Consider the following 27,263-nt stretch of genomic DNA (forward strand, 5'->3'; position numbering starts at 1 on the left):
AAAAGAAACTCACCTCTCTGTGTCTTCCTTTGTACAGGCAGTGTTTTTTACAAGTGTCGGGATTTTGAACCTGACAGGCTTCAAACTTCCTGTCAGGAAAGGCATGAGCCAGTTCTGGAACCCAAGATGCAGAGTTACAATCCACATAACAAACATCTTTATTGAACAAAAGGTGTCCTTGACAGAGGTAAAAGTACAAAGAAAGAAAATGCATGATGTGGGAGTCCAAACAGAAATAGGACAAAGCCACACACAAAAATACAAAAACCCAAAAATCACTACTTGGAAAAAAAACTAGTAGGCAGGGAAACAGGCACAAGAAAAAAACAGAAAACAATGCTAGAAAAACCAAGCAGAAAAACTAACATTAACAAAATCAAAAACACCACTGAATAAGTCAAGCAGGCAGGTACTTACAACACAAGACAGGTTAAAAGCCAGAGAGCAGGTACACAATGCCGAGCTGAGCAGGGGGCATGAAAAGCATAAGGGACAATCTGGCAACAGGTGAGTCTTGCTGCCATGCTTAGGAAGTGCAGGAATTAGCCACAGGTGTTATCGGGAAACACAGTGATGCGCTGCAAAGACACGGCAGACAGGCGGCAGCAGAGTGACAACATAGAACATGACACTTCCGTCATTATTGTCTGAGAAAATAATGAGGAACCGCACGGTTTTCAGCACCCCAGAAACATGTTGTGACTTTGTGACTATGCCTGTAGTTTGGTTATTTTCTTATTTACATCCAGATTACGTCTTCTCCATTTCAAAGATTCTGACTGTAGGCTACATTATTATCAATCATCGTAAATATTGTGTTATTTTATGGAGCATACAAAGGTGTGCTGTTGTAAATGACAAACTGAAAAGTCATTCATGGCGTTCCACAAGTGTCTGTACTCAGACAATCATAATTAGCTGGTAGAATAATGCAGTTGTTTGAGATATTTGTTAATCTACGCTACAGTTTGATAATTCATCTTAATTCATGAAAGATATATAAAATTTAATATTATTGAAGATTGTATTGTATTGAAGAATGTAGAGGAACATCTTAATTTTTACAAAACAAAACTAGGTGCTCATATTCAAAAATGGCAAATTTACTTCCACAGGGCTCTGTCCTTTGACCATTGCTATTGTTGGAGTTTAAATCTTCTTTTGGAAAAGAAACACTTCATTTTCATCGACAGCTTTATTTTTTTGGATGAAACTTAATAAACTTAATAAACTTAATAAGATAAAAGTTATTGTAATTGGCATCAAACACCCCAGAAAGATTTAGTTTTGCACTACCTGGTTAGTGCTGCCTTTAACCTTATTCTCTAGTAAAAATGACCTGCCACTGTGTTAAAACAAAGAAATTCCCTAAACAATAATATTTCAACTTGAAATTTGATGACTTTTCCTAGATTGAACCCAACATGAGACGAAGTGAATTGTTGCTTTTATTGACATTTCCAACTAAGCTGTGCAATGGTACAAAGATCATCTTCTGGTCAAAATGACCAGTCAAACTGAAGTGAAATCACAGTCACAGAGTTAGTTACACACCACAAAATAGGACAATGTTATGGTTCTGTTTCGGATCAATCAGCAGCAGACGTAAACAAGACAAGACAGACGGTCTCCTCCTTGATCTGAACCAAATGTAACAATAAGTAACAAAAAAACATTGAACGCTAAGTTCTATCGACAAGGAACAAACTTCCGCAAGATTTTCAACGGGACCTAGCACGACTTGCTACGACTTTGCAATTTTTCATGATTTTTTGTATGAACCGCTCTAAACCGGTAGAAAAATCGTTTTTGGCAAATATCTCCCAAACGCTACGTCCTATTGACTTGGAACCAATTACCACCTGCATAATTGGGGGCCGCGCGGCTCAGGTGGAAGAGTGGTCGTCTCCCAACCTGAAGTGTGGGTTCAATCTTCCTTCCTGCCGTGATCATGTCGAAGTATCCTGGAGCAAGATACTGAACCCTCAGTTGTTCCTCGTGCTGCGTCATCAGTAGGTTAATGTACGGACAGTGTCAAAACGCTGTGAGCACCATGGAGGTGGAAAAGCGCTATACAAGTGAAAAACCAAAGATCATTTACCACCTGCATATTTATCCGCAAGCTTTCTAACAGTACAAAGCAGGACTCTTTACAACCTTCAGCTACCAATAAAAATGCAATCAAAACTCCTTTTTGCCATTCAATGTCTTTGAAAAAGTGTGGCAGATTAACAGAATAACAGTGCATTCCTTTGAAATAATGTGACCTAACTGTGTGAATGTGCATGGTGTGTTGCAGAAAGACACCAAATAGTTGAAAACAAGGCGATCAAACAGTGGTAAATATCAGCAGCAGTATACAGCAGCATATTCGGCATCAGACATCTCGTGACCGTGATAATGAACATAGCAAATGAAAATAGTGCTTCTAACATGTTTATCTGCGTTCTTACACAAAGTCATTCTGCATGTATACATTCTTCTATGTGTCCTTCAATGAGTCTGTTTGACCATGGATGTTTAGCATATGAATTTGCTTGGTAATTCATTTGTTGTAAAAAACACATTTGTTATGTTGCTTCCGAGTAGCCTACAGTTGACATGGGCAGTCCATATTTGCTAGAACGCCAGTTTATTTCGAGAAATATTAGTTTTAAACAGATTTAGGCATGTGTGGTCGTACCTTAGTCGGTGTGAATATGTGGTGTGGACTTTTTTCATCTGATTTTCTTGCAGGCTTTGTATTATATTTCGTTGGGCACTTATACTGATGAAGCATTGAGATGAAGTGGTACTAGGAAATTACGCATCTGTACTTTTCTGTTATGAGGCAATTATTTCTGGAATTATTATTTTTAGGAGCATTTTCGAGTTCCAACAATATTTTAACCTTGGTTTCAGTATAAACAAGTGTGTTCAGACTCGGCTCCACATAACGGGAGAGACAGGGTCAGCGGCCATCCTCCTCTGTGTTATTTTCCCTTTAGGATGGACGATTTACAAATGACCTTTTAAGAAATTTCCATTTGAACAATTGCACACATTTTCATTCAGACTTCACATTCCACATTCCACAAGGGTCTGTCCAAGTCGTCACGGTAACCAGTGTTCCAGCTTTAATCCAGTAGGTGAGACACAATCTTGAAATTTAAGACCAAAGTTACTATTATTGTTCAGTACATTTCCTTAAGCATATGTGATGTGTGACTCATGCTGGGGTATTTCTCCATGTGGCATTGAGTTTCTCCCTGCCATCTGTTCATATTTATATTCATTTAATGCATGTGTCAATGTGTGTGGATGCAGAACTATTTTCTCCAAGCTAAACTAAGACAAAACTGAAATCATTGCCTGTGGCCCCCCGATAAAAATTGTATTAGTTACCTCAAAACTCTCTAAAAACATAATATTTTGCTCATTAACATCAGCAGTGGTTAGCGCGCAGACCTCACAGCTAGGTGATCAGGGTTCAATTCCACCCTCGGACCTCTCTGTGTGGAGTTCGCATGTTCTCCCCGTGCATGCGTGGGTTTTCTCCGGGTACTCCGGTTTCCTCCCAAAACATGCTAGGTTAATTGGCGACTCCAAATTGTCCATAGGTATGAATGTGAGTGTGAATGGTTGTTTGTCTATATGTGCCCTGTGATTGGCTGGCGACCAGTCCAGGGTGTACCCCGCCTCTCGCCCGAAGACAGCTGGGATAGGCTCCAGCACCCCCACGACCCTCGTGAGGAAAAAGCGGTAGAAAATGAATGAATGAACATCAGCAGTTTTACCTCCTAAGAAAAGTGCCTGAGCCAGATTTAGAGAGACTAATCCATGCCTTCATCTCAATCATGCTAGACGAGGGGTCAGCAACCTGCTACTCCAGAGCCGCATGTGGCTCTTCAGTCTCTTTGTTGTGGCTCCCTTTGCAATGCTCGAATATTTTTTTATCACCGGAGTGGGGGAAACGCACGTCTTTGTAATGAGTAAAAAGAATACATGGCTGAGTTCTAATTGGACGTGATTGGATGAGCACGAGGACGGCGAGCGAAGCCAGTGTTTGGCTTATATCAATAAATTAGAGATAATTTAAACAGCAGAATGGGAACTTGTTTGTGGCAGAAGAAACAAATCACTTAGGTTTACAGTAATTTATACATACATTATGTAAGTTTATTTTCAATACTAGCAAGAGTACTCCATCAACTCGTCTATCTGAACTACTTTGATACCCCAGAATTCCGGCCAAATATGACAGCCAAAACCATGGGAGACTCATAATTGGCTCCGCATGTGAATCATCCCAGCTGTTGGTCGCCAGCTAAAAGAAACAGGCTGTCAATTCACTGTGCTACACTTTTCTTCAGGCGGGCAGGTAGAGAGGTTTAACCAAGATGATGACCTTGGTAACCCTACTAGTTGGCATCCGTTACACATGCACACTCATTGCACTTCTATTTGTTGTATTCTCTTGCTAGAGTTTATAATGTTTTTTATAATATGTTTTGCAGTTCCAGGCTATTTTTCTTTAGGGGGCAAGAGGGTAAAATGGCTCTTTTCATAGTAAAGGTTGCCGACCCCTGGGCTACTGTGACAGCTTTCTCAGTGGGCTATAAACAAGCTGTAAAGCAGCTCCAGTACATGCAGAATGCTGCTGGATACATAACAACCTTAGCCCAGTGCTCAGCTCGTTTCTAAGAGAACTGAGTTTTAAACAGCTTTTCATAGTCTCGCACCACAGTACATCTGTGACATGCCTCTGAGAACTTCAGGGAGCGGTCTCCTGTGGATTCCCAGAGTCTGGACTAAATGTGCTCAATTTTGGCAATGTTCAAATCCTTATATTTTTAATAGAATGGGTTTCATGAAATGATGTTAGACTTCTTTTCTGTAAAGCACTTTGAATTCCCTTGTTACCAGGTTCCTTGCTCTATAAATAAACTTGCCTTGCTTTGCCTCACACACCCTCTGTCCTCTGACAGGTATAGTTTAATAATGATAAATACGTAATTCTGAATTGGATGTACAACATATTTATGTACAACAACATTTTTCTTAATCTCGTTTTGCTTAAAGATACAATTCTCTTTTATGGTATTCTTTTTTAAGATGGATTACGGACATTCACAAAGTGGCGACAGCAACACCACAGTCGTAACGTCCTTTCATTTGGGTGATTTTGGCGGAGAGCAGAAGCAGTAGGCCGGTGGCCAATTCCAAAGAGTAAGAGAGCCACGCCATGGCAAAGGACCAGCCGAATGACACGTCCACGTAGGCCAGGTCCTCCGGGGATACATTGCGTTGGAACTCCTCCATGGCCTTGTTGTGGTACTCGATGTAGAGGCTGACCCCAGTCAGGGTGAAGAGACCTGGTGATGAAAAAGAACATACAGAAAAGCAACTGAAGAATCCTTGACTACAAACAGCGGCATTATCTCGTAGTGTTCTCCACTGGTCACTTGGCTAGCACTTTTTGTTTTTTTCATGTGAGCATGTGCTTTAGAGATGAGCGAGTACACCAATATCTGTATCTGTACTTGTTCACCCATCTAAATGAGCTGTATCCGTATCTTTACTCGGAGTGGGTGGGGCATAAACTGTATTTATTATTATTCTGCTACATGTATACTGCGTATGTGTGCCAGTGATCTGTAAGACTTATTATTTGTTTGTTTTTTTAATGATCTGTGTGAAGTTGGTGATTCACGCAAACATGGAAATAATCTGTCAGCATAGTTCACTGTATTTTTCTCAAAAAAACAGCATTCAGTACTTTTTCCAAGTGACTATCTCACCAACCTAAGAGAGCAGACGAAAAAAAACCCCACCGGAAGTGGCACGACGCGCGGTATACTTATGAAACAAATTTAAGATTGCAAAGTGCATACTGCAACATATTGAGACATAATATTTGACCACAGGGGTATAATATTGTGTAATAGTGTTGGATACAGCTACTGTGCAGGTGTACCTAATGTTGTGACCAGTCAATGCAGCAGTCAACGGGTTCATGTTATCACTGTCTGTGTACTGCCAACTGAAAATCAACAAAATTCTTATATTGTAGGTAGAACGCCTGTTTTATGATGACTTCATGGAATAAGACAAAAATACATTTCATGGAAATATCGCTCATGCTACCTCTGATGCACAAGTGACGTCACAAGCCTGCATACAAGTTAAGTGACAAGTTTACGAAGTAACTTTAGATACAAATCCAAATAGAGGCAAGCTGAAGGTGAAGAGTGAATACATAATGAGCATTTACTTTTAAGACAAATACGGATAATGACCAAATGTACTCGTTTCATACTCATACCCGGCAAAAATGCATTATGTGTAACGGAGTATTACATGACTATCATATGATTCCTGTGTCTGAACACTGACTATGCACGTGTGGAAGAATTGCACCATATACAATTTCTCTAAAAATACCAGTGTTTGCGGTGAAAGGTACATACGCAAGGTTGAGTCTGAGCGGGTTAACGAAACACAAGAAACTGTGAGTCCTGATGAAGCATAACTCATCCATCTCTATTGCAGTAGACTACAAATGAAGGCCCCGCGACCTTAGTGAGGATACGCAAAATAGAAAAAAGATGGATGGCCATGTGAAGGTAGCCACCATACCCACGTCGTAACCTGCTCATTAAATGAGAAATTTATCACCAGTAAGCTTTTTCTCAAAGAACTGAAATCATCTGTCCTTCAGCCTTGAGCTTTTGTTGCAGATTAGTGACACAGAATAAATTGACAGAGGCAGATCCATTTGGCTTGGCATTTCTCAGCATATTGCCCCTGACTTCCTCAGTCAGCACAACCGGGGTTCACATGAGTTGTGAATAAATACTTAAGGCTAACTAAATAAATAAAGCTTATTTCAAGCCAAACAAAGCCAATATGCTTGTTTTACCAGAACATGAACAAAATGCTGGTATCCACAACTTGCGTTTTGTATTTCACAATGCATTTATTTCTAGTCTTCTCACGTAATTAATTGAAAACCTGAATGAAAGCAGGTTTATCCACCTCTGCTGGTCCCTCCAGCCGTATATGAGATGCAGCCGACTTCCTCTTCTGTGACCAATATCAGTGTGATATCGGCGCGCACAACGGCTGTTTCAAGCGCGGTGCAAACGCTCACTCGTCATATGTTACACTCGTTGTGCATCACGCATCTATGGAGTCCGACGCAGCCCCGCACACAGCGAAAGTTCCTCCTGCACTAAAAGTGCTACATAGTGTCCGCATGCTCCCAAATCCGTACTGAGGCGGGTTGGGACGGGGTTTAGCTGCTGCCTGACGGAAGATCACATCGCAAACCTCAAACTCGCAACACCCTGCCTTCTTTTTAAGGCCCATTTTGGAGGATGCAGAGCTTATATCACTCTCACAAAGACAGGAAGTCCCACACACGGCAGACATGCTTATTCTGGATGCTGAAGTGGGGGCAGAACTGATCGGTGGAAAGGATCAGAATGTTAAAACAAGTATTGGCTGATATCAATACCATCCTTTTCAGTGATATCGAGCAATACTGATCGATGAGAGCATCTCTGGTAAATACAATTACATAAAAGTTACATTTCGAGCCCATCCACTACTAGCAAATAAATGCAAGTAATTAAAACATAAAAATGTCTATTTTTGACACACTAATGAAGTCTGCTGCCTCAAGGCTGGCTTGCTCCTACCCCTTCCAGACCCTTCTGCTAACTTGATTTGATACAAATAAATATACATTCATTCTGTTTATTAACATACGTTCGCTGCGTTTTTGCTGCTTATGTTTTGGGACTAGACTAATAAACTTGACTGATACAGATCTTGCACTGATGCAAAAAAGGTCAGAGCAGCCTGTACCTGCTCAGGAGGCTAAGGCTAAGGCTAAGGCTAAGGCTAAGAGAGGAATGACAGGCAAGGTGTCCTCCATAATGAACAAAGACTCCCACCCCCTCCAACACACACTCACTGCACTACGGAGCTCCATTAGTGCCAGGATGATACATCCAAAGTGTGTAAAGGAGATATCGGAGGTCTTTCCTTTCTGAGGTTGTCAGACCCTACAATAGAAACTGCTCCAAAAATTCTGTACAATAACCGTGTAATTAACCATTCAATAAACTAAATTAAACTGTATGCGACATTATTATACTGTCCGCTATATGCTTTGTATTCAGATATTTATAAATTATTACATACTTGGGGTGAATAAGATTTATTTTCAGGAGCAGGAACAGAAAATCATGCCCTTGATGTAGACTGAATTTTAGTTGTCGTCAATGATATAGACTTAGAGTCAATTATGAGGCAATTGCTTCTTTTTATAGGAAGCACTTCTTCTGAAAAATACATTCATGCATTCATGCATACATTCACGATAAAAACTGCATTGAAAAAGAACAGCATGCGGTGGTGGTGCTTTCAAATACCGTATTGACCCCAGCCAAATGTTTTCATTATAAGGGTACTCTGAAATAAAGAGATGAGATATAAACTGTAATTGTACCTTTTAAAAGAGACAACATCAGTGCAAAGCATCACCTCATCCTCATATTAGAGCCTATTGTTTTATGTGGACGGGAAAATTGTTGCTATGCATGAAATGAAGTGCCTCTGCTCTGCTGTGTGACTTTGTGGAGGCTGAAAAGCGTCAGGTAGGCAAAGTGCGAACCCTCTCTGTGACAGATTTGTGCATTAGGGGCTGAAGCCATGGCCTCTCTCGAGCCAAACAGCCTTTCCTCATGACTTAGTTTATGCACAGTGTATTTGACTCATTTCCAAAAAAATCACCAAAAAATGGCAGATTGCTAACAAAAACTTGTTATGATATGACCCATTTAGCAGCATGTCATCTCTTACCTATAATGAGTATTCCAATCATTCATGACAATGGAGGGAAACAGCTATTCCTTGATATGGCCTATCTTTTAAAGCGGCAACTCATTTCACTGCTTGTATACTACTTGGAACAGAACGTGTATTTGTAATCTGATTTTTCAGTACACAACATTTGGTACGGGCTGCACAGCGAACGAGTGGTTAGCGTGCAGGCTAGGAGACCCGAGTTCAATTCCACCCTCGGCCATCTCTGTGTGGAGTTTGCATGTTCTCCTCGTGCATGCATGGGTTTTCTCCGGGTACTCCGGTTTCCTCCCACATTCCAAAAACATGCTAGGTTAATTGGCGACTCCAAATTGTCCATAGGTATGAATGTGAATGTTTGTTTGTATATATGCGTAACCTCCCTCGCGTACACAGCCTGAAGCCTTTTCACTTTTCACTCTTTTACAAGGTCAAGATGCAGGCTGTGCGTTGCATCATCGTATAAATACGTCTTAGGTAGGGGTGTAATGACTCATCTACTCCATGGATGTATCAGTTTATATTCCAATGATCCAACTACATCGATCTGTGTTCGGCAAGTTGCAATTCCAGACAACATATATTTATATACAGCATGTTTCAATCAATTGTTTGCATCAATACCAGGAAATAAAGTATTGGATTTAAGCACAGTAGGCTTTACATGGATGTGTGTTATTGTTTTTTTTTTTACTTTTAATGCAAAAAATGTTAAACCTTACCTGAGTCAGTCTGTGACGTCATCGCAGACAAAAACACTTTGTAAAGAGGGAGATGTTGGTAAGTTGGTCACTGTTTATAAAGGTCAAGTAAAATACCACGGCAACACAACAAATCTGTGCCACCACCCACGGAGGCGCCATGAGATTTCACACAACGCTGACCGTCCAGGCACCTAGCAAACGGCAGGTAAACCTCAAGAGGGATCGGAGGGACCATTATTGTTCTACATTAACCAACATCATCCTTCAATCGTATCAACAACCACCAATCATGAATCAAATTATTAAAATGAATCATTACACCCCGAATCCGGATTGGTGATATCTTGGCAACAAATGGACCTCCATTTACCGTTGATGCTCCAAGTGCTTTGTAGCGTTCCCTGCTTCCTTCCTAATGTGGGGTGGGATGGAAGTCACTGATTGCATGAGACAGGATGTTCCCCCTAAAGTAGGCTTCCCCCCAACAGTTCAAATAGGGCTTGAAGGGTGCTTCAATTTCTGAGGCCTGGGGATATTTCGACGACGCACATAATAATAATCTACTATGAGAAACTGCTAATATCGTAATTTATCTGTACTGTACAGACTGGACTCAAATGTGAAACCAGTGAAATGCAACAAGGGAGAACAATGACACATTTTAAGAAGTAGGAATCACGTTGTCCAGACAACAACCACAAGTGTGAGTCCATCTTATCCTGTTTTTATAGGTATGTAACTGTGACTCTAACAATGGAAAAACCTGTATTGAGGAGGCCACCAGCCAACCTTTGTCACACACTTCCATAATATATCTTCTTTAACTGTTTCGTGTGTAATTCCTCATCCAACTGTACAATGCTACACCTGTTCTCATCACTTTGCCACACTGTGCATTAGCAGAGTATCGACAAGGCTGATATGAGGCCCTTTCCAAGCCGCCTCAAGGCAAAAAATAAAAAGGTGAATTGTATTCTCCACGTGTACACACTCATACTAATCCACTCGGGCGGCTTTTTCTTCAAACAAAAGCCTCTCCAACCCACACACCACATAACTGACCCAAAGGGTATTAAAATAAATTATGTGTGTCTCTGTGCATACATGTGTGTGTGTTTGTACATACTGCAGACGAAAAAGTAGAATGCAGTCCCAGTCAGCAATTTGGGGCTGCAGGCCAACGAACTGACGAGTCCAAAAATCCACCCAAACACCAGCAGCACCAGGCTGAGGGGCAATACGATGACCACCGCCCTGTGCAGCTCTGTAAACATAAACCACAATGACGGTATAGGATTCCTATTTGTCACCCTGGAGTCCGACATCGGACTAAACACACTTACAAATTGCCCTAATACACATGCTGCATGCAGAAAATGTGACTGTAATTGTATTGTATTGATGATTTGTTTGCTAATTGTCCATTCTAGGGTTGGGTGATATGGACCTTAGCATAAATCATATATATTTTGGGGGATTTTTACAGTATGATGATATAAAATTTAAGCTACAAGCCTTAAACCATATAATGAAATACACTTTTTGTATTGTTTATTTATTATAATGGGATGCATACATTGCGAAGCTGTATTAATTGTGAAGATGTAGTCACCCATGCAGTTCCTACTGCATTCGTCCATCCATTTTCTGTACCGCTTATCCTCATGAGGGTTGCTGGAGCCTATCCCAGCTGTCTTCAAACGAGACAGTACACACTGGACTGGTTGCCAGCCAATCACAGCCAAGGGCATTTTCATTTATTTTCTTAGCTTATTTCAAGCCAAACAAAGCTTTTTTTTACCAGAACATGAACAAAATGCATTCCACCCTCTGCAATCTCTGTGTGGAGTTTGCATGTTCTCCCTGTGCATGCGTGGGTTTTCTCCAGGCACTCCGGTTTCCTCCCACATTCCAAAAACATGCTAGGTTAATTGGCGACTCCAAATTGTCCATAGGTATGAATGTGAGTGTGAATGGTTGTTTGTCTATATGTGCCCTGTGATTGGCTGGCGACCAGTCCAGGGTGTACCCCCCCTCTCGCCTGAAGACAGCTGGGATAGGCTCCAGCACCCCCGGGATTGTGAGGATAAGCGGTAGAAAATGAATGAATGAGTGAATGAATGAACAAAATGCTGGTATCCACAACTCACCTTTTGTATTTCACTATGCATTTATTTCTAGTCTTCTCCCATTATTAACTGAAAAACTGAATGAAAAGCAGGTTTGCCCGTCTTCGCTGTGCACCCACCACCGAGTCAGAAGACGTTGCAGATGACACACATGTCACACCTCATCTGTAGCCTGAGGCAGCCCCGGACTTTTACAGTTCATGCATTCATTCATGCTGGAGCCTATCCCAGCTGTCTTCAGGCGAGAGGCGGGGTACACCCTGGACTGGTCGGCAGCCAATCACAGGGCACATATAGACAAACAACCATTCACACTCACATTCATACCTATGGACAATTTGGAGTCGCCAATTAACCTAGCATGTTTTTGGAATGTGGGAGGAACCATTCCAGAGTTACCCTATAGTTCAGGATTATTTGCCTGACATTTTTAATGTCTTTTCTTGCCAGCAACAAAAAATCTGTGACTGCTGATGAAAACAAACACTCACCAAGAAGGTGCCGCTCAACCTCGGACAGAGCGGACATGTTGGCAGTGAAAGAAGGGATGACGGAACTCCTGTTTGTTCCTGGAAATGTCAGGAGATAATGTTAAAAGGAGAATGCACTTTGAGAATAAAATACATCAACCAATCAGCCTGTGGATGTCTTGAAGAGAGCTAAATCTGGCATGGATGAAAAGGTTGCTGTGTGGTATGTTCATGAACTCATTTGACATGAAAAGGTTACATATGATAGAAAATGACTGCAATCAAGATTTGATTGACATTACCTTCATGGCGATGGTATAGCCCATATTTGCAAGGATCATGCTATAAGCACTGTGTCTCTGATACAGCTACCATCCTACTTAATATGATCCTTCCGGATAATTTCATACAGACAATTGTCCTGCAGGATTCCTCTTCATCCCCTCAGCAGACTAGCACTTGGAGGGGAAATTAGATTTTCAATTGCAGATTTAAGTCTTGCTCACTCTCTGCAGTCTAAACTCATTATGCTTTATTTTTATTGAAAAGAAAATGATCTTCTGATCCCCTATACAACATATATAATATATATAACAGCCTAAAAAGCAAACCAAACAGGACTTGGGAGATGATACACGGCTAGTGTTAGGTTATTTAAATAAACATGCATAGGGTGGCTGTCTTAATGGAAAATATGCACAGTGTCATGCATCGGTCTTCTCTTTAGGACACATGAAGAACTTTCATTAAACACACAAACCTTCATTAATCGTCCACAGACCGGAGTATGAACTCAGGTCCTCAGAGTTGGGTTTATTCACATCGATGATGTACCAATAATCGGTTCCGATTGATACGGCCAGGAGGGAAAAGCTGAGCAAACCTGTAAAGCCCGCCGACAGAACCACCAAGCCGTACCTCATCATGCAAATCACTCTAGTTCCTGTAATATTCCGCACATTTCCTCACAACAAATAAGAAATCCAATTACGCTGGAATCCGCACCGACGCTCAAAAGCTCTGTTTAAACCACTCCTTAAAACACTCGAGTTCAATTATGAATTAAAAAAGCACACTTTCCGGTCACTTTCCCCCTCAAACAACAAAAATGAAATGCTGCTGCGCTGTTGGTCCCTGACAGGTGATTCAGAAAAGGATGAAGAGTGCCTGAAGAAGAGGAGTGTCAAGCTCAACAAAAGAAACCGTTTCGTTTCCGGTTGCACACTTCAAAATAAAAGTAATTGCATTACGTGGAATTTATTTAGTAAATCACGCTTCCGGGCATTATGTCGCTAGGTGACAATCATTTCAAGTGATTAGTAGTCGTCACGTAGTGTTTCCAAAGAAGTGTGTGCGTTGCGAACGATTATTGGTTACTTCTATTACCTACTTTTATGTAGTTTAATTTAATTTATTCTTCCTGTGTACGATTAACCATGCTGCAGCTTATGGGGTACTATGTGCATATCCTCAAAAACCAGACAACAGAAAATGAATTCAGGAAGACACATTACATATTATGCAGCAGCATGCCTTAAGGCACCAAGAAAGTGGCACTCTATAATGTAACCAGAACTACATCCCAATCAGCACAAGAAGACAAGGATCAATAAACACAGGAATCTCAATAGACTAGAGCAGGGTGCCCTGAAGAGGCTTTATTTGGAAATAAAGATGTTTATTTTGCTAAACATTGTGTATGTGGTCATATTTTCTCACATGTTACATTGTAATCTAAAAATATAATACATGGGATGCTATTAGGGCAATTATTGGTGTTTCTGTTTCCACATCAATCATATGAGGGGACTTGGGGGGCGTAGGAAGTGGGGTGGGGTGGAGGATCGAGTGCATAAGGAGCTGACAGGCAGAGAGAAATAGACAGGATGGAAATACACTGTCTGCATACTCGACTCGACTGTCAATAAAGGCTACAATTCATCAAGTACAGGTGCACCGAGCTTTCTTTTTTTTAATTGCATCCAAGATTAGTGGCATCAACGAGGCATTCAGTTCACAAGACGAGACGGTACATAGAATTGGGCCTGTTGAAGCTAATGAAGCTAAACTCATAACCTGGACTTTCAGCTGACTCATTTGGTGATGGTGTCACCAAGTATTGAGAACCTGGTGGAGGTGGGAGAAAGAACAATTCGGGCAGCACTGCAGCAGGAGTGGTTATTTTCAGATCACACTGATTCGCCAGCATTCCCTGATTCAATTCTCTATAAGTGATTTGGATTTTCCGCCGAGAGAATACACTACATTTGCTCACTCGTTGAACCTTGCTTCAGGAATAAAATGCAATATGAAATATTAACTTGGCCAGTGTTGGCAGAGTGTGAAAAGGTGATTTGTTTTTTTTTTGCACTTTTGTCACACTTAAATACGTATATCATATCACCAAAAAATTTAAATGACAACAACATTCATTAATTTTCTACCGCTTATCCACACAAGGGATAAGGGGTGCTGGAGCCTATCCCAGCTGTCTTCGAGGGAGAGGCAGGGTACACCCTGGACTGGTCGCCAGCCAATCACAGGGCACATATAGACAAACAACCATTCACACTCACATTCATACCTATGGACAATTTGGAGTCACCAATTAACCTAGCATGTTTTTGGAATGTGGGAGGAAACCGGAGTACCCGAAGAAAACCCACGCATGCATGGGGAGAACATGCAAACTCCACACAGAGATGGCCGAGGGTGGGATTGAACTCGGGTCTCCTAGCTATCACAACAATATTGAACACAAAATGTAGTTTTTAAATGAAGCATTTTATTATTAAGGTGCTGGTTCAGGACCAGGAAGACCTGCTGTGATAAATGGAACCATGAATTCTCTTGTTTAGCAAAAAATCCCAAAGGAGTATGTCCGGCCATCTGTTGGTGACCTCAAGCTGAAACCAACTTGGGTTCTGCAGCAGGACAATGATCCAAAACACACCAGCAAGTCCACCTCTGAATGGATGAAGAAAAACAAAATGAAGACTTTGGAGCGGCCTAGTCAAAGTCCTGACCTGAATCCTATTGAGATGCTTTGGCATGACCTTAAAAAAAGCGCTTCATGCTGGAAAACCCTCCAATGTGACTGAACTGCAACAATTCTGTAAAGATGAGTGGGACAAAATTCCCCATTTCTGTTAGAGACTCATTGCAAGTTATTGCAAACACAGTTGGTGCTGCTAAGAGTGGCCCAACCAGTTATTAGGTTTAGGGGGCAATCACTTTTTCATACAGGCACATTGTTTACTGTACCCACACCTAACAGTACAACAACTGTATTTTCCACCACATGAATTGTGCTCCAAAAAATCCTCAGCCGTCATTAAAATATTTGCCGAAGGAATAAGCACTCTGGGGCATCAACTACAACAAAACACTTTATTTAAACAAAAAGGAAAAGGTCACCACAAAAGATGTCAACACTGCCCCCTAGAGGTCATAATAGGATACAACATTTTAAAAAAATGTATCAACCACAGATTTACAGTCGGGGGCAAGAGAGTCCAGATTAGGGACGACACCACAGAGCAAAATTGATCGAAACGTACCACATTCGGTTTCCAAATCATTCATTCATTCATTTACTACCGCTTATCCTCACAAGGGTTGCGGGGGTGCTGGAGCCTATCCCAGCTGTCTTTGGGCGAGAGGCGGGGTACACTCTGGACTGGTCGCCAGCCAATCACAGGGCACATATAAACAAACAACCATTTCCACCCACATTCATACCTATAGACAATTTGGAGTCACCAATTAACCTAGCATGTTTTTGGAATGTGGGAGGAAACCGGAGTACCCGGGGAAAACCCACGCATGCACGGGGAGAACATGCAAACTCCACACAGAGATGGCCGAGGGTGGAATTGAACCCTGGTCTCCTCGCTGTGAGGTCTGCGCGCTAACCACCTGACCGCCGTGCTGCCCGTTTCCAAATCATTTAAATATAAAAAACTATGTGAGAGACATTTCTTGATGTCTCCGATGTAGTTGCCACCCAGTGAGTTAGCATTGTTTGGAAAAAGTAGAGTTGGAGGTCTTTGGTATGAAAATTAAAGAAAATGTTGCGTTTGTCAAAAACTGAACTGAGAGGTAACAGATACAAGGAACTGTACACCACTGGTCCAAGAATGGATCCCTGTGGCACACCAGAGGACAGTGGAGCAGCAGAAGACACAAAATCCGACCAATGAGCCAAACATTGGAAGTGGATAGAATAGGTATGAAATGAATAATGTATGATGAATGTATGATAAAATATGTGTTTAATATGAAATGGGAATGGAACTCCACAAGGAAGTATCATAAGTCCTGTATAATTTTTACTAATGATGAATGAAGCTTATGGTGAAGTAGAATGTTCTGTGGATGTTGACCTTGATGGAGATGATGGAGTCATGTGTAAGAGTGTAAATACAAGAAGGTGTAATTTGAGTCCAAGAATGGGCAAGAGAGGATTAAGTATTTCTGTTGGGAAAACTAAAGTAATTAACTTTTTGTGAAGGCAAGTTCAAAAGAATTTGAGACTGCAAAGATGAATATATGTCAGATTAGGTTGAAGATATTTCTTCTACAGGTTTGGTGGAGGAAACCTGGATACGTGAAGCTCATGATGATCTGGAGGAACAGACTGGACATCGAGGGAGGTCGTGTTTGTTTTGCTTGTCGGTGTAATGAGTAGTGGAAGCATCTATGGAGACAGAAGCCTTTGTGTGCGTGATTTGAACACCTGATTTCCCTTTCACTATTAGAGCCATTTCCAAACAACTGCACCACCAATTTGGGATATTTTGAAATGATTCCCGTGTAGTTTTATGTATTTGTTGATGCTGCCCTAAGGGAATATGGACATTTTCAAGTTCTTTTTCAGACGACAGCTCTCAAAATTCACCCTACAGCTCATAAAGCTGACTGAATTCTAAGAAAAATATCTTTGTTCAATATCTAGTGAGTAAATCTAGAAACTGACATTTTACAGTGTTGGTCTGACAGCAAATTGATTTTCCTCACTCCTCTCAGAGTCAGCCAGTTTGCCTCAGTTCAAGCGGCTGCATCTTGATTCCCAAGTGTGTTTTGTTTACTTTGCCAGTGGAGAAGTCGGAGGTCAGATGATGATTACAGCTGCATCAGCAACGTGTGTCCAATCACTCAAATGTGATCTCGTAAATGTGAGGGAAATGTGCTGCGAGCTGCTGGAAAGAAAAAAAAAGGATATCCATGCCACAATAAAGCAATCTGCGGTGAACACAGAAACTACAGTGAAGAGACAGGATTTGGCTTTCATCCTGAACCAAACCGATCATTTGAAAATAAATTAGCACCATCTTAGCAGGCCAGGTCACGGAGAAGTCCGTCAAAGCCAAGGCAAACAACAACAACAATGTTTAATTTGGGAGTAACACATGGCTTATACGCCATTTTGAACCAACTCCTGAACTCTTGGGTTTGGCTGAGCTTTGAATGCTTTAAGACTTCTGCAAAATCACATGGTTGGTTTCACTGTTTTAGCAATCAGACAGAAGAGCCAAACAGGCCGCTGAAGATGCACTGGACATGTACTGCATGTTGAAGAGCACAAAAACCTCACATTTTGCAAGACAACCTCTAACACAATCCGTTCTGGGTTGCTTTAAAATTGTTCTCTGTCATAAAAGTGTACAAAAAGTGAAACATCATAAAATGAAGTCTCGAATGACAAGTGATGGACAGGTAGTATTTAGGCAAGTGGCAGGCAAGTCGATGTCATGCATCTTTCTTGTCTTCAAGGGGACCTATTATGCTCCTTTTCCGGCCCTTTGTATTGAGTTGAGGACTCCAATAGAGCAGCTACACACAATAACCAGCACAAAGCTTTATAGTTCTTCCAGAATCTGCACCTATTCAGCTGTATTTCTCTGGATTTCGATTTTCTGACACTTCTTCTCCATAGCTGCAATGTCCTGGTGGAATTGTTCATTTGGAATTGTTCCTTGGAATTGTTGCTCATCACTTACTTCTCCACAGTTGGATGGAAATGGAATGGAATGGAAAGAAATCTAGATGGCAATGCAAAAACCGTATCTTCAGTATCTTCAGTATCTTCAGTATCTTCAGTGACATGTTGCAGTCAAGGGCTTTGTGGGAGGTCTGCCATCAGCTGCTTATAATTATCTTCAAGAAACTCTTATGCAGGCTGCACGGTAACCGAGTGGTTATGAAGGTTCCGAGGTATGAATGCGAGTGTGAATGGGTGTACCCCGCCTCTCGCCCGAAGACAGCTGGGATAGGTTCCAACACAAATGAATGAATGAACTCTGCAGATGACGTGTGATGTGTGTGTCATCTGCAACGTTTTCTGACTCCGTGGTGGGTGCACATCGGACTCAGCACTTCCACAGTTGGAGCGTGACGAGTGAGCTTTTGTGCTGCGCTGAAAACACCCGTTGTGCACAGAAGAGGGAGTCGACTGCATCTGCGGTTCAGAAGGCAGCAGATGCACCTGGAGGGGCCCAGCAGAGACAGGCAAACCTGCTTTTCATTCAGGTTTTCCAGTTAATAATGTGAGAAGACTAGAAATAAATGCATTGTGAAATACAAAAGGTGAGGCTACCAGCATTTTGTTCATTCATTCAGCTGAAGACAGCTGGGATCGTAATTTATCTGTACTGTACAGACTGGACTCAAATCTGAAACCAGTGAAATGCAACAAGGGAGAACAATGACACATTTTAAGAAGTAGGAATCACGTTGTCCAGACAACAACCACAAGTGTGAGTCCATCTTATCCTGTTTTTATAGGTATGTAACTGTGACTCTAACAATGGAAAAACCTGTATTGAGGAGACCACCAGCCAACCTTTGTCACACACTTCCATAATATATCTTCTTTAACTGTTTCGTGTGTAATTCCTCATCCAACTGTACAATGCTACACCTGTTCTCATCACTTTGCCACACTGTGCATTAGCAGAGTATCGACAAGGCTGATATGAGGCCCTTTCCAAGCCGCCTCAAGGCAAAAAATAAAAAGGTGAATTGTATTCTCCACGTGTACACACTCATACTAATCCACTCGGGCGGCTTTTTCTTCAAACAAAAGCCTCTCCAACCCACACACCACATAACTGACCCAAAGGGTATTAAAATAAATTATGTGTGTCTCTGTGCATACATGTGTGTGTGTTTGTACATACTGCAGACGAAAAAGTAGAATGCAGTCCCAGTCAGCAATTTGGGGCTGCAGGCCAACGAACTGACGAGTCCAAAAATCCACCCAAACACCAGCAGCACCAGGCTGAGGGGCAATACGATGACCACCGCCCTGTGCAGCTCTGTAAACATAAACCACAATGACGGTATAGGATTCCTATTTGTCACCCTGGAGTCCGACATCGGACTAAACACACTTACAAATTGCCCTAATACACATGCTGCATGCAGAAAATGTGACTGTAATTGTATTGTATTGATGATTTGTTTGCTAATTGTCCATTCTAGGGTTGGGTGATATGGACCTTAGCATAAATCATATATATTTTGGGGGATTTTTACAGTATGATGATATAAAATTTAAGCTACAAGCCTTAAACCATATAATGAAATACACTTTTTGTATTGTTTATTTATTATAATGGGATGCATACATTGCGAAGCTGTATTAATTGTGAAGATGTAGTCACCCATGCAGTTCCTACTGCATTCGTCCATCCATTTTCTGTACCGCTTATCCTCATGAGGGTTGCTGGAGCCTATCCCAGCTGTCTTCAAACGAGACAGTACACACTGGACTGGTTGCCAGCCAATCACAGCCAAGGGCATTTTCATTTATTTTCTTAGCTTATTTCAAGCCAAACAAAGCTTTTTTTTACCAGAACATGAACAAAATGCATTCCACCCTCTGCAATCTCTGTGTGGAGTTTGCATGTTCTCCCTGTGCATGCGTGGGTTTTCTCCAGGCACTCCGGTTTCCTCCCACATTCCAAAAACATGCTAGGTTAATTGGCGACTCCAAATTGTCCATAGGTATGAATGTGAGTGTGAATGGTTGTTTGTCTATATGTGCCCTGTGATTGGCTGGCGACCAGTCCAGGGTGTACCCCCCCTCTCGCCTGAAGACAGCTGGGATAGGCTCCAGCACCCCCGGGATTGTGAGGATAAGCGGTAGAAAATGAATGAATGAGTGAATGAATGAACAAAATGCTGGTATCCACAACTCACCTTTTGTATTTCACTATGCATTTATTTCTAGTCTTCTCCCATTATTAACTGAAAAACTGAATGAAAAGCAGGTTTGCCCGTCTTCGCTGTGCACCCACCACCGAGTCAGAAGACGTTGCAGATGACACACATGTCACACCTCATCTGTAGCCTGAGGCAGCCCCGGACTTTTACAGTTCATGCATTCATTCATGCTGGAGCCTATCCCAGCTGTCTTCAGGCGAGAGGCGGGGTACACCCTGGACTGGTCGGCAGCCAATCACAGGGCACATATAGACAAACAACCATTCACACTCACATTCATACCTATGGACAATTTGGAGTCGCCAATTAACCTAGCATGTTTTTGGAATGTGGGAGGAACCATTCCAGAGTTACCCTATAGTTCAGGATTATTTGCCTGACATTTTTAATGTCTTTTCTTGCCAGCAACAAAAAATCTGTGACTGCTGATGAAAACAAACACTCACCAAGAAGGTGCCGCTCAACCTCGGACAGAGCGGACATGTTGGCAGTGAAAGAAGGGATGACGGAACTCCTGTTTGTTCCTGGAAATGTCAGGAGATAATGTTAAAAGGAGAATGCACTTTGAGAATAAAATACATCAACCAATCAGCCTGTGGATGTCTTGAAGAGAGCTAAATCTGGCATGGATGAAAAGGTTGCTGTGTGGTATGTTCATGAACTCATTTGACATGAAAAGGTTACATATGATAGAAAATGACTGCAATCAAGATTTGATTGACATTACCTTCATGGCGATGGTATAGCCCATATTTGCAAGGATCATGCTATAAGCACTGTGTCTCTGATACAGCTACCATCCTACTTAATATGATCCTTCCGGATAATTTCATACAGACAATTGTCCTGCAGGATTCCTCTTCATCCCCTCAGCAGACTAGCACTTGGAGGGGAAATTAGATTTTCAATTGCAGATTTAAGTCTTGCTCACTCTCTGCAGTCTAAACTCATTATGCTTTATTTTTATTGAAAAGAAAATGATCTTCTGATCCCCTATACAACATATATAATATATATAACAGCCTAAAAAGCAAACCAAACAGGACTTGGGAGATGATACACGGCTAGTGTTAGGTTATTTAAATAAACATGCATAGGGTGGCTGTCTTAATGGAAAATATGCACAGTGTCATGCATCGGTCTTCTCTTTAGGACACATGAAGAACTTTCATTAAACACACAAACCTTCATTAATCGTCCACAGACCGGAGTATGAACTCAGGTCCTCAGAGTTGGGTTTATTCACATCGATGATGTACCAATAATCGGTTCCGATTGATACGGCCAGGAGGGAAAAGCTGAGCAAACCTGTAAAGCCCGCCGACAGAACCACCAAGCCGTACCTCATCATGCAAATCACTCTAGTTCCTGTAATATTCCGCACATTTCCTCACAACAAATAAGAAATCCAATTACGCTGGAATCCGCACCGACGCTCAAAAGCTCTGTTTAAACCACTCCTTAAAACACTCGAGTTCAATTATGAATTAAAAAAGCACACTTTCCGGTCACTTTCCCCCTCAAACAACAAAAATGAAATGCTGCTGCGCTGTTGGTCCCTGACAGGTGATTCAGAAAAGGATGAAGAGTGCCTGAAGAAGAGGAGTGTCAAGCTCAACAAAAGAAACCGTTTCGTTTCCGGTTGCACACTTCAAAATAAAAGTAATTGCATTACGTGGAATTTATTTAGTAAATCACGCTTCCGGGCATTATGTCGCTAGGTGACAATCATTTCAAGTGATTAGTAGTCGTCACGTAGTGTTTCCAAAGAAGTGTGTGCGTTGCGAACGATTATTGGTTACTTCTATTACCTACTTTTATGTAGTTTAATTTAATTTATTCTTCCTGTGTACGATTAACCATGCTGCAGCTTATGGGGTACTATGTGCATATCCTCAAAAACCAGACAACAGAAAATGAATTCAGGAAGACACATTACATATTATGCAGCAGCATGCCTTAAGGCACCAAGAAAGTGGCACTCTATAATGTAACCAGAACTACATCCCAATCAGCACAAGAAGACAAGGATCAATAAACACAGGAATCTCAATAGACTAGAGCAGGGTGCCCTGAAGAGGCTTTATTTGGAAATAAAGATGTTTATTTTGCTAAACATTGTGTATGTGGTCATATTTTCTCACATGTTACATTGTAATCTAAAAATATAATACATGGGATGCTATTAGGGCAATTATTGGTGTTTCTGTTTCCACATCAATCATATGAGGGGACTTGGGGGGCGTAGGAAGTGGGGTGGGGTGGAGGATCGAGTGCATAAGGAGCTGACAGGCAGAGAGAAATAGACAGGATGGAAATACACTGTCTGCATACTCGACTCGACTGTCAATAAAGGCTACAATTCATCAAGTACAGGTGCACCGAGCTTTCTTTTTTTTAATTGCATCCAAGATTAGTGGCATCAACGAGGCATTCAGTTCACAAGACGAGACGGTACATAGAATTGGGCCTGTTGAAGCTAATGAAGCTAAACTCATAACCTGGACTTTCAGCTGACTCATTTGGTGATGGTGTCACCAAGTATTGAGAACCTGGTGGAGGTGGGAGAAAGAACAATTCGGGCAGCACTGCAGCAGGAGTGGTTATTTTCAGATCACACTGATTCGCCAGCATTCCCTGATTCAATTCTCTATAAGTGATTTGGATTTTCCGCTGAGAGAATACACTACATTTGCTCACTCGTTGAACCTTGCTTCAGGAATAAAATGCAATATGAAATATTAACTTGGCCAGTGTTGGCAGAGTGTGAAAAGGTGATTTGTTTTTTTTTTGCACTTTTGTCACACTTAAATACGTATATCATATCACCAAAAAATTTAAATGACAACAACATTCATTAATTTTCTACCGCTTATCCACACAAGGGATAAGGGGTGCTGGAGCCTATCCCAGCTGTCTTCGAGGGAGAGGCAGGGTACACCCTGGACTGGTCGCCAGCCAATCACAGGGCACATATAGACAAACAACCATTCACACTCACATTCATACCTATGGACAATTTGGAGTCACCAATTAACCTAGCATGTTTTTGGAATGTGGGAGGAAACCGGAGTACCCGAAGAAAACCCACGCATGCATGGGGAGAACATGCAAACTCCACACAGAGATGGCCGAGGGTGGGATTGAACTCGGGTCTCCTAGCTATCACAACAATATTGAACACAAAATGTAGTTTTTAAATGAAGCATTTTATTATTAAGGTGCTGGTTCAGGACCAGGAAGACCTGCTGTGATAAATGGAACCATGAATTCTCTTGTTTAGCAAAAAATCCCAAAGGAGTATGTCCGGCCATCTGTTGGTGACCTCAAGCTGAAACCAACTTGGGTTCTGCAGCAGGACAATGATCCAAAACACACCAGCAAGTCCACCTCTGAATGGATGAAGAAAAACAAAATGAAGACTTTGGAGCGGCCTAGTCAAAGTCCTGACCTGAATCCTATTGAGATGCTTTGGCATGACCTTAAAAAAAGCGCTTCATGCTGGAAAACCCTCCAATGTGACTGAACTGCAACAATTCTGTAAAGATGAGTGGGACAAAATTCCCCATTTCTGTTAGAGACTCATTGCAAGTTATTGCAAACACAGTTGGTGCTGCTAAGAGTGGCCCAACCAGTTATTAGGTTTAGGGGGCAATCACTTTTTCATACAGGCACATTGTTTACTGTACCCACACCTAACAGTACAACAACTGTATTTTCCACCACATGAATTGTGCTCCAAAAAATCCTCAGCCGTCATTAAAATATTTGCCGAAGGAATAAGCACTCTGGGGCATCAACTACAACAAAACACTTTATTTAAACAAAAAGGAAAAGGTCACCACAAAAGATGTCAACACTGCCCCCTAGAGGTCATAATAGGATACAACATTTTAAAAAAATGTATCAACCACAGATTTACAGTCGGGGGCAAGAGAGTCCAGATTAGGGACGACACCACAGAGCAAAATTGATCGAAACGTACCACATTCGGTTTCCAAATCATTCATTCATTCATTTACTACCGCTTATCCTCACAAGGGTTGCGGGGGTGCTGGAGCCTATCCCAGCTGTCTTTGGGCGAGAGGCGGGGTACACTCTGGACTGGTCGCCAGCCAATCACAGGGCACATATAAACAAACAACCATTTCCACCCACATTCATACCTATAGACAATTTGGAGTCACCAATTAACCTAGCATGTTTTTGGAATGTGGGAGGAAACCGGAGTACCCGGGGAAAACCCACGCATGCACGGGGAGAACATGCAAACTCCACACAGAGATGGCCGAGGGTGGAATTGAACCCTGGTCTCCTCGCTGTGAGGTCTGCGCGCTAACCACCTGACCGCCGTGCTGCCCGTTTCCAAATCATTTAAATATAAAAAACTATGTGAGAGACATTTCTTGATGTCTCCGATGTAGTTGCCACCCAGTGAGTTAGCATTGTTTGGAAAAAGTAGAGTTGGAGGTCTTTGGTATGAAAATTAAAGAAAATGTTGCGTTTGTCAAAAACTGAACTGAGAGGTAACAGATACAAGGAACTGTACACCACTGGTCCAAGAATGGATCCCTGTGGCACACCAGAGGACAGTGGAGCAGCAGAAGACACAAAATCCGACCAATGAGCCAAACATTGGAAGTGGATAGAATAGGTATGAAATGAATAATGTATGATGAATGTATGATAAAATATGTGTTTAATATGAAATGGGAATGGAACTCCACAAGGAAGTATCATAAGTCCTGTATAATTTTTACTAATGATGAATGAAGCTTATGGTGAAGTAGAATGTTCTGTGGATGTTGACCTTGATGGAGATGATGGAGTCATGTGTAAGAGTGTAAATACAAGAAGGTGTAATTTGAGTCCAAGAATGGGCAAGAGAGGATTAAGTATTTCTGTTGGGAAAACTAAAGTAATTAACTTTTTGTGAAGGCAAGTTCAAAAGAATTTGAGACTGCAAAGATGAATATATGTCAGATTAGGTTGAAGATATTTCTTCTACAGGTTTGGTGGAGGAAACCTGGATACGTGAAGCTCATGATGATCTGGAGGAACAGACTGGACATCGAGGGAGGTCGTGTTTGTTTTGCTTGTCGGTGTAATGAGTAGTGGAAGCATCTATGGAGACAGAAGCCTTTGTGTGCGTGATTTGAACACCTGATTTCCCTTTCACTATTAGAGCCATTTCCAAACAACTGCACCACCAATTTGGGATATTTTGAAATGATTCCCGTGTAGTTTTATGTATTTGTTGATGCTGCCCTAAGGGAATATGGACATTTTCAAGTTCTTTTTCAGACGACAGCTCTCAAAATTCACCCTACAGCTCATAAAGCTGACTGAATTCTAAGAAAAATATCTTTGTTCAATATCTAGTGAGTAAATCTAGAAACTGACATTTTACAGTGTTGGTCTGACAGCAAATTGATTTTCCTCACTCCTCTCAGAGTCAGCCAGTTTGCCTCAGTTCAAGCGGCTGCATCTTGATTCCCAAGTGTGTTTTGTTTACTTTGCCAGTGGAGAAGTCGGAGGTCAGATGATGATTACAGCTGCATCAGCAACGTGTGTCCAATCACTCAAATGTGATCTCGTAAATGTGAGGGAAATGTGCTGCGAGCTGCTGGAAAGAAAAAAAAAGGATATCCATGCCACAATAAAGCAATCTGCGGTGAACACAGAAACTACAGTGAAGAGACAGGATTTGGCTTTCATCCTGAACCAAACCGATCATTTGAAAATAAATTAGCACCATCTTAGCAGGCCAGGTCACGGAGAAGTCCGTCAAAGCCAAGTGTTTTGTGAAATAGGTTGTTACAGGTCCGGAGAGATCGCAGCAGAGAAATGATCACAAACAACGACTGTATGTACATTAATGATATTTAATGGTAAAACACACAGCAGTTCACAACACTTCCCCTCAAGTTATTATGCTAGACACAAGCTGATCACCCCTATGCCCCCACACAACACTCCATCATGAGTTATGCTAGACACAAGCTGATCACCCCTATGCCCCCACACAACACTCCTTCATGAGTTATTATGCTAGACATAAGCTGTCACCCCTATGCCCCCACATAACACTCCAATCAACACAGTTCGAATCCAGAATAGCATACCTTACCGTTGACAGAGGGCGGAGAGCCAAAAACCCCGGTAGAGTAATCTGGAAACCGAAAGCTGGACACTCGTGCACAGTTCACAGCAGACTCTCACCGGGATTGAGAAAACAAATGCCTTATATGCTCGCTCGTGCGAAAACAGGTGGCCAGCCTGTCTCCGCAGGAGGGGAGTCATCGCCTCCATCCTCTGTCTCAGGCACCTCAAGGTAACATTTTTCTCACAACCTTCTAGTTCGTTTCTCACAACATTCACAACATTCTATATGGGCATAATATTTATCCCGTTGCCGGGACCAGTGAATATTTAAGTGTGTGAAGTCAAAACAAGTCAAAGCAAGTTACATAGCTGTAATAGCTGTAATAGCATAGACAAAGTTATATAGCTGCGAAGCAAGTTACATTCAAAAGTACAAAACAAGTGGTATAACCATTGGTATATAACCATGTGGTGGGTCAGCACAGGACAACACACCTAAAAATCTCTTCCTTCACTCCACCCTGTGGCCTGAGCTGAAACCACCACTTAATTGATAAACCGTTCAGGTAGATCATCTTCATTTTCAAACATCCAATTAACATAGGCATCCCCCTGGAGCAACAACACCATGATGTCATGATTCCCGTGTAACATGTGCCCAATAACAAACTGATACATAGAAATACGATCAGGAAACGTAAAATGCAGGGGGTCCGAACGCCTTGGCCACCAGGATGCATGATGACCCGGAGGGTCAGCTTCCACAAACATCT

The 27,263-nt window shown here is 41.8% G+C and overlaps 1 protein-coding gene across 1 annotated transcript; it reads right to left on the minus strand.

The window, feature by feature from the left end:
* Positions 1–1,247: 1,247 nt before the first annotated feature.
* On the minus strand, positions 1,248–21,950 carry LOC131103686 (transmembrane protein 235). Its single transcript, XM_078797339.1, has 7 exons — positions 21,571–21,950; positions 20,832–20,909; positions 19,302–19,475; positions 12,917–13,120; positions 12,178–12,255; positions 10,684–10,821; positions 1,248–5,354 (listed from the first exon to the last, which is right to left on the minus strand). Exons 1-7 carry the CDS (start codon positions 21,734–21,736, stop codon positions 5,110–5,112), a joined length of 1,083 nt encoding a protein of 360 aa, XP_078653465.1. The 5' UTR covers positions 21,737–21,950; the 3' UTR covers positions 1,248–5,109.
* Between the last annotated feature and the right edge of the window lie 5,313 nt (positions 21,951–27,263).

Source organism: Doryrhamphus excisus, linkage group LG16, assembly GCF_037039965.1.
Source record: "Doryrhamphus excisus strain RoL-2023G ecotype Guam linkage group LG16, RoL_Dexc_Guam_v1.1, whole genome shotgun sequence".
Lineage (NCBI taxonomy): Eukaryota > Metazoa > Chordata > Actinopteri > Syngnathiformes > Syngnathidae > Doryrhamphus > Doryrhamphus excisus.

What these genes read in the sequence shown, in the direction of transcription:
- LOC131103686 (XM_078797339.1), bottom strand. Translation starts at nt 21,736, where the DNA reads ATGATGAGGTACGGCTTGGTGGTTCTGTCGGCGGGCTTTACAGGTTTG. An exon ending in TCTGTGGACGATTAATGAAG is followed by an intron (nt 20,910 to 21,570) that starts GTTTGTGTGTTT and finishes TGACATTTCCAG; the next exon opens with GAACAAACAGGAGTTCCGTC. An exon ending in GGTTGAGCGGCACCTTCTTG is followed by an intron (nt 10,822 to 12,177) that starts GTGAGTGTTTGT and finishes TTATGTTTACAG; the next exon opens with AGCTGCACAGGGCGGTGGTC.